This window comes from Columba livia, chromosome 8 (genome assembly GCF_036013475.1).
Source record: "Columba livia isolate bColLiv1 breed racing homer chromosome 8, bColLiv1.pat.W.v2, whole genome shotgun sequence".
Taxonomy (NCBI): domain Eukaryota; kingdom Metazoa; phylum Chordata; class Aves; order Columbiformes; family Columbidae; genus Columba; species Columba livia.
In genome coordinates, this window is record NC_088609.1 from 3759188 (window position 1) to 3767538 (window position 8351).

The following is an 8351-nucleotide window of genomic DNA, read 5'->3' on the forward strand; positions in this document are numbered from 1 at the left end:
TGTTTTGTTTTTTTAAATTACTGTATATATGAATTTTTAGCTCTTCGCTCTGCGTTGCTAGATGATGTTCTGGCATTGCTGATTGTACCAGTTCTCTTCAGAAATCTCTCTCTTGTAGGACCTGTAAGGCAGTATCGGGGAGTTCTTTGGGGTTTGTTGTATACAAAGCACCACTGTTCCCTTTGTTCTAAAGGTGAGATCTGTCTGGGCTTGCCTGCTCTGAAAAAGCCTTTAGAGGGCTGGAAACAGGAATCAGGTCAAGCGGAATCTCTTTTTAATAGTGTAGTGACATTAACCTTTAGCTGCTGAATTAGACATTACTACCTACAGTAGTTAAACCTGCAACATACATACAGGGCCAATGTTCAAAATGATTAAATACCTTCTCAGTTACTACTTAAATTAAGCTGCTTGCCCTCTAGTACAATTTAGTGTTGGACTTTTAGGGATCCATTTCTACTAGGGTGAATAAGTAGATACATACTGATAAATACAAACTGAGTACCTACTGATGACTGGGGGTGGATATTTTACTTTGGCAAAGATGGAATTTTTTTCTGTTGCATTACTTTATCAAATTATATAACCAATGTTGCTTCCTTACAAGACAGACCAGTACAGTGAGTAGTAAGGCTAATTAACAGATGGTAGAAGGATTACAACATTTTAAACTTTAATATCGGCAATGCCATTTAGGTGGGTTTTAATTAAAGCCACAAGGAGATGATGGAAGTGTTGCAAACTTTTAAAGAGTTATTGCTTCAGGCGCATTTGGAATTACATTGATATATAATCTCTAACTGATAACTGGAGACCGGAAAGAAATCTTTGAACTCTGAAAGCTGTTTAAACAAACAAACCAACCAACCCCTCTCTCAGGCTCTGAATCTAACAGCTTCAAACCTTTTGAAGTTTAAATGCCTCCTTATAGAATGTTTACAACCCAATAATTAAATACGAGAGGTATACTAGAGAGAAACTGGGACAGAAAACTAGTTTTCTTCTGCTTTACTTATTTTTTTTTTTTGGTCACAGCAATGCACTTCTTAAAACTGTCTTGAAGTTCCTCAATTCCTTCAGATTCTTCAGATTGTCCCTCTGTCTGTCCACTGTGTAAGTAGAATAACATGGGCAAACCCACATGAACTTATTTGGTTTGTGTGCATTCACAGATGGATCCAAAGTTGCGTCCTTCATTTACTGATATTGTCAAAACACTGGAGGGGATTTTAAACCGCCTGAGAAATGAGGACTCAGAGAGAGAGAGAAAGTTTCTGAACCTTGACAACAGTGAAAGGAAACCCAAAGGTAAGTGTCTGTACTGTATAAACATGGCTGCAGGCTAATAGCAGGAAGGTGCAATGCTTCGTATTTCAAGGACTGGGATTTCAGCCGTATATGGTATTATTTACAGCTTATGAATGATTCTACTCATAGTCTGAAAATTATTTTGGAACAATGCTGTGTACTTTGCACTTGTCCTCTGGGAAAGAATAGCTGTTTCTTGAAGTGCCTCTAAAGATTCTGCCCACAAGTTCTCGAGGGGAAATGTAGAGTTCATTCAGGAATGTGTTTTTTAACTTGCTAATAGTAAATGAAAATCCATCAACTCTTGCTTTGGCCCTGCCATACTTAGTGCTTATACATAATTTCTTTGGTGTATATTACATGTAACACTTAGAAGCTTCTTAAATTTCTTCAGGAGGAAGAGCAGAGAAGATGCAAGAGTATTATAAAATACTCTGAAAGACTGGAAAAGATGAATCCCAGATCTGCTTGGGAATGCCGGCCTTGAAGGGCTTTCTTTAAAGCCATCTAGTGCCACCTGGTGTGGGGAGCAGAACTGCACGCAGTTCTCAGGCTGCTGCATATTCTGGCTTGGGTATCTTTTATAGGCTTCTGGCATTGGAAACTTAGAGTACAGTGAAAATACTTTCTCATTGTGTATACATAAATACACAGTATATATACATATATATCTATCTGTAACATGGTTGTAGATTGAAATAAGTTCTGTATTGCAAACCACATGGGGTGCACGCATGTGGTGGTTTTCCCATACCTAGAAAGCATTTAAAAGAAGTGCAAGTTAAAAAGGAAGATTTTTTTTGCTTGTTATTTTTTTGCTGTGTGGGGGTGGTTGGTGTTGGGTTTTCTTTCTTTTTTTCTTTTCCTGGCATTCTCCCTTTGGAGTACGTGTCAGATTTGCTTCTTCTTGGAGAAGAAGTGTTACGTGCTATTCTCTGTCTTGCGTAGCCTTCCCTAGGTGGAGTGACTACAGTCTAGACTAGGGCAGTATTTAAAGGGAAAAGCGGAAATGTGTGTGTGCTTATTATGGAAATAGTAATCAAAAGGAGATATCATTTCTTTCTATCTGTTTGCTGTTACTCTACCACGGCTCTTCAGAGGCGCCAGGAGAGCCAATGGCAGATGCACGTTCCAAATGCTCAGGGAGTTACCATCTTTTCCTGAAACACTACAATTTTCTCATGCTGTCCTAGCAAAATAGCTTTTATTTATATATCTATATGTGTGTGTGCACAAAAAATATATGCACACACATATGTACAGCTTTTAAACTCTTATTCATTAGAGTCAAACTGTTATATACTCCTAGTTTCTATATTGGATAATGTAATGAATGAAGACTGGGATGAAATTATTTAAACTCTTCATGCTATCAGGAGGGGCATTTATTTTGGTTTTAGACTTTTCCCCCAGGGTGAAAAAGTTCCAATTCCTTTGGCAACTGTTTTTCACTCGCTCTTCCTTATGGTCAGTATTATAACGAGATCTTGGGCAACCTCTGCTGGAGGCCAGGATGGTAACTCTAGCAGCATGCAGATTGTTCTGTTCTAAGACCACCCAGTGCCATCTCTGCTGTGTCAGTGTACTGGCAGCAAAGAGGTTTGAAAGGTCCCTAAAATACAGGGTTTGGGTAGAGGAGGGAAAGATTTCTTCATTCCTACCAAATTTTTCTAGTTTTCTTTCCTTTTTAAATTTTTTTTCTGAAGACAATACCGTCTTGCCAAATTAGCATCATCCCCCATAATGTGGGTGGCAAATTTGATCATAAAGGGATATGCAATCCGGTTTCACTGCCTAGGGAAGTAAGATGGCATTAACTGAATTTGCATTTCCTTAAGTCTTCAAGATGACTATTCATTAGCCTGAGGCATGAATAAAGAGCAGATAATATTTTGAATGTAGTTTTGACTGCCTTACCATTAAAAGGTCCTGTGGACAGGGCTGCTCAATCTCTACACTGGAAACCAATAATACACAGAGGAGGAGGGAAAGGTGTCCTTGTTTTTGCAGGACCTTGTAAGGAATGAGGAAACATGCTTATGGAAGATACTTTGGAGCATCAGAAATGCAGCTTTTTCTTTTACAGACCCTTCATGACAACTGTAGTGAGCAGACATGCAGGCACATAGCTCCTTTAAGCTAAGAGTATTTCTTTTCTTCTACTCAGGCTCAATTGAAAAAGGACCAGGAGTAAAACGTTTGAGTTCCCTGGATGACAAGATCCCACCCAAGTCACCCCGTCCGCGTCGGAATATCTGGCTGTCACGCAGCCAGTCGGATATCTTCTCCCGCAAGCCTTCCAGGAAGATAAACGTGCAGGACCCCTACTATACACCAAATAAAGGGTTAGGCCGGAAAGTTAATCCCTTCAGTGCCCGAGAGGACCTCAAGGGAGGGAAAATCAAATTCTTTGACATGCCAAGCAAGTCTGTGATCTCCCTTGTGTTTGATTTGCATTCTCCAGAGGCAGGTGGAGGCCTGAAAGGCAGCCAGTCCCAGTTCCGGCAGGCATACAGCACAGACTGGCAAGAATTTTCCCTTCTCCCTGGGAGGAGGTGCAGATCGCTTCCACTCTCTCCCGAATTGCCGCACAAGGAGTATGGCCTGTTTGGGGGACTGTCTTCAACTGTCAGCAGGTGCGACCCAACCCAGCTAAGCACAGAGGTTCGGCAAAAACTCCTGAGTAGCAGTAAATATGGTGTGTCAGAGATTCCCCCCTTTCAAGCCAAGCCTCACAGGTCAGAATTTCTTTCTGTACCAGGACAAGAAGAGGATATGGACTGTTCAGATGGGCCAGTGGCCCAGGAGGAAAATGGGTTTTGCCCTATTGAGAACACGTGCAGAGATCCAGCCAGCGATCAACCATTAGTGCTGGCCCAGCCTGAGCCGCTGTCTTACAAAAAGCTCCCAGTTGAGAATTCAGTGAACTCTGAGGGACATGGCTCCTCACAAGTGTTCGTGGGTTGTCTCCCTTCTGAGGAGATGGAGGTGGAAGATGACCACCTGAAAAATACTCCACTAGAGTCTACAAAGCCTATGTTCAGCGTTAGTCCTTGCACTGAGCTGAAGAGAGAGGCATGGCCCTTCAGGGAGCAGGATGGGGACAGTCCTGCCCCGTCGTCTCAGATGTCCTCCAACATCTCAGCAAGTGGCACCACGCAGTCAGCTTGTGACATATGAAGAGAGGGCTCAAACTGAATGTGTCCATGAGGGAACACTTGTTCCCAGTTGCTTAAACTCGTGTTTTCTCTATAGTGCTGGGCTTCACATTTGAAAGAGGCTCCGCAGATGGTAGAAACTGGCTGTCAAACTGATAGCTGCAGACAGTGTCTGGAGAGACTGATTATTTCAACTTTATTTCAAACTGTGCTTATTCCCTTTCCTGTTTTGCATTAGGAGGGGGAACTGCTCCAGCCAGAACGGCCTTGTGGGCCCTGCAGCCCTTCCGAGAGGCAGCAGGCAGCCACCGTGTAAACAGTTTGACCAGGGTTCCAACATGAAGCATTTCAAGGCCTTAAGCTCCATGTTGGGTAGAAAGAGCGACCCTTAGGTTTTCCCTCTTCCTCTGACTGACCAGCTGCTCTAAACCACTGCAGATCTTGCATTAATATTCTGCAGCAGCACATAAGTCAGAGCCTCTATTTTAGAAATGGGCACAGAGATCTTTCAGAGCTATGCTGAGCAGATAGGAGTGTTCTCTGGTCCCAGAGCTGCTGTGAATGCTGTGGCAGCATTAAACAAGCTCTTCTTTCAAAAGCAGCAAAAAGAAAACCCCTCATGCTGGTTGCAATCTGCAAGCTGAATCACATGACAAATACTTTGCAATTAACAAGACAAATCTGTTCCCTGGTGTTTCGTTTTCCCGTGGGATTTGGTAATGATGTGTAATACATTAGTGCAGGAAAGCAGGATGTGTTAATCGCTGCTCCCCTTCTTGCACACCTTTCATGCACCTCAACTAGGAGGAGGATTTGCCCAGGGCACAAGAGGAGAACCATATTCCAGGCATTGTCATATCTGAGCTTCTGGAGGAACTGCCAGTGAACGCACCAGCTTTCAGGGGTGTAGGATCTTATCTCTGAAGAGCTGAATGGACATCATGATCTGTTGCTGCAGAAGAGTTAGTTAAATACCATATCTAGATCATAGTTGACTATTCCCACTAAGCTAGAAAGGTCACATTCACCTCCCTCTCTGGTGCGACATCCCATCTCGCTGATATCACTGCAGTAGTGAGGGCTCCTTATTTCAAACCAGACTGCGTGCTAGAGGACAGGAATCCCCGGCTCAGGGGAAGCGGCCAGCAGCGGTGCAGCCACACAAGTGCTCTTGGAGGACAGACAGCAGACTCATGGGAGAGCTTTGCATTGTCAAACTGAAGAAAATTAGCTTGTCCCAAATTAACTTTTTTTTCTTCTACAGAAGGAGGCTGTTGTCTTAATTGGCTTCTACTGGCACTGAACAGGCTGATTTTTGTTTTGTTTTGTTTTTCCCCTCTATCAGCAGGAACACATGAAAGAAGCAGTTGCATGAGCTTTAATGCTGCTTGCTGGAACCAGCATCAGAGTTCCCCACTCTGGGGTGTAATGTATGGGAAAGCTTAATCTGTGATGATGGCTGTGCCCCAGCCTGCCCTTTTCTGCTTCTGTCCCAACAACATGGGATTTTTTTTTAACCTGTATTATCATTCCTAAGTGAGGTATGCATTGCATGCCTGCTGAGCAGATGGTGATGCAGGGAAGACCAGAATTTCACCCAGGTAGCCTGTTACACTCTCTTCCTGCTCTCTCGTAAGGATGCAAAGTGTAAACTCTTCTCTGATGGAAGCAAGACTATTCCTACTCTTTTCCTATCAAAAAGGAGAAAGCCCTAGTCCTTTCTTGGCTGAGATGCCTGTCTTTCCAGAGGTGTAGGTGACTATTCTGCGAGTTGTAAGTATGACTTCCTCTTGTGAAATGCGTTAACCTGAGCAGCAGTTATCCCTTTGCAGTGGCTCATTTAGTTATGAGAAACCTAGTATTGCAGAGTTACTTTGCACAGTCTATGCCAGCTCAGTCAGCTGTTAGCCGTTCGTAAGAGAAATTGCCATCCTCACCAAGATGGCCCCTGTTGGCCCACACCTCTGCCCCTTGAAGGAGCCGATCTTTAGAGTCATCTGTCTTGTATAACCTGTCTGCAGAGTGCAAGAGCAGCTTCTGTGGCTGGCGCTGTGTGTGTGATTTCCTTTGAGGACAGGGAACAGTCAGTGAACTCAGTTGTGAGCAGTTGCCTGCCTAGTGCCTGCTTCCCCGCCCCTCTTCACTCTTTCTCTTTTTATCTTTTATACAATTGTAATCCTTCAGGAGGGAAACCAGCAGCACCAGCTTCTGTTGTCACAAGATGCGTTTGGGTGTGTGACTTCAGACAAACAAGCAATACTAAGGAATAGTTTACCTGTGGATCACCAGCGGTGAGGAAGCCGTCCGGCACGGCGCGGCTGCCTGCAGCCTGTGTGGGCACACGCGCCCCTGCCCGCCTGGGGGCTCGCGGGAGCCCCGGTTGCCAGCGCTGACACCTCCTCGTGAAGCCTGTTGCCATCTGACACTGACTGCAAAGCCTGTGCAGTCAGGCTTGGGTACCTCTATGGCACCTATTACAGTGACCTCAGCTGTTTTCGTACACCACTGTCTTTTAAAATGTTTCCCTGCTCTGAATAGCTTACAAACCAGCATGACTGAAGTTTTATTTTCTTAAATGTCCACTCTAAGCACAGCCAGCTGACGTGCATAGGGCACACCTATCGACTTTACTAGCTCTTTGTACTGAGGTGGAGATGTCAGAAAGAGAAATGCCAAGGAATAGCGGCTCAGGCCTTTTCTAGATTCACGGTCTGCATGGGAAGAGAGGCATGTGTATGGAACTGGGGCAAAAGGCCGTTCTAAAATAGCTCAGCGCTTGCTAAAACCCAGCGTTTCCAAGGGTCTGGATGCGGTTGGCACTCGCTAGGTCTCGTCCCTTTGGTTGTGTGAAGCTGAATGTAGGTCGTACCTAGTAAATACTCCTAGGTTTTCTGCCTACCTGAGGGTGCTTTTCTACTGGGGCCATTTTTGAATAGCTACTGACGAACATGAACACGTGGTCAGTGAACTCTTTGTTTTATAGTGATGTGACAAAGTTTTATTGTGATTGGATTTTATCATGATTTTTGACTTTCTTATGGGAGCGGTTCTTGCTCTTTTAAAACACTTTCTACACATTGCTAGGTTCCCTGAAGAGATCAAAGGTATGTTTAATTAACTTTAAATCTTTCTATGTTGAATTCATTTAAATGTCTGTTATAAGCTATTTTTGTTCAGGTTGCAGGTTGATAAAATGCAACTAAGAGTGCGTGTGAATTGCTGCCCCTCAAAAGCAGTGCAGACAAGGGGCTATAGCAGACTTATACTTAATGGAGAGGCATTGATGTATTTTGTGTAACAGAACGTTGGTATTTTTTGCCAGTACAACTAAAGACACTTGAATAATTCCTGTTTGCACTTAATGCTATTGTTTATATTGCATGTCACTACATTTCTATGCAAAACAAATAACCTTTCTTTTGGGAGGAGGGGCAGCCAGATATTTGATTAAGTATAAAGATCTTTGCGAGATGATCTATTTTCGTATTTATGAAGGAGTTTTATGTCTTAATATTTTGCAGTCTGTAAATAGCTCAACTTGTAATTAAAGGCTTAGGAAGAAGTTTGTAGCCTGTGTATAATAGTTAAGTTAACACTGCCAGAAAAAAGAAAATCTTTGCAAAACAACTTTTCTAATATTGTGGATATTTATGAATATGTAAAGAAAGCACGTCTTGTTTTTATGTTGATTGACCTTCTGACTTTTTTGAACTATAGAAATGGTGTATGTTTTATTGGAACTGCAATAAGAAGTAACCAAAGATGAATTCAGTTAAATATTTTCATAATTTTTTCTTGGTCAGGTTTTGTAAACTTTCCCAACTTGCTTTCAAAATAAAAATAAAATCAAGGCCTGAGTCTTGTGATTAAAAGGACAACTCTGCA

At 42.9% G+C, this 8351-nt stretch overlaps 1 protein-coding gene across 2 annotated transcripts in view; it reads left to right on the plus strand.

The window, feature by feature from the left end:
• The window catches only part of TESK2 (testis associated actin remodelling kinase 2), a 69396-nt gene extending 61080 nt beyond the window's left edge, over positions 1 to 8316 (plus strand). For both annotated transcript variants that reach the window (XM_065071530.1, XM_021285632.2), the window contains exons 10-11: positions 1173 to 1308; positions 3476 to 8316. In XM_065071530.1, the coding sequence (XP_064927602.1) occupies positions 1173 to 1308; positions 3476 to 4488 (1149 nt within the window). In that variant the 3' untranslated portion in view covers positions 4489 to 8316. The remainder of the gene's footprint in view (positions 1 to 1172; positions 1309 to 3475) is intronic.
• The last annotated feature ends 35 nt before the right edge of the window (positions 8317 to 8351 follow it).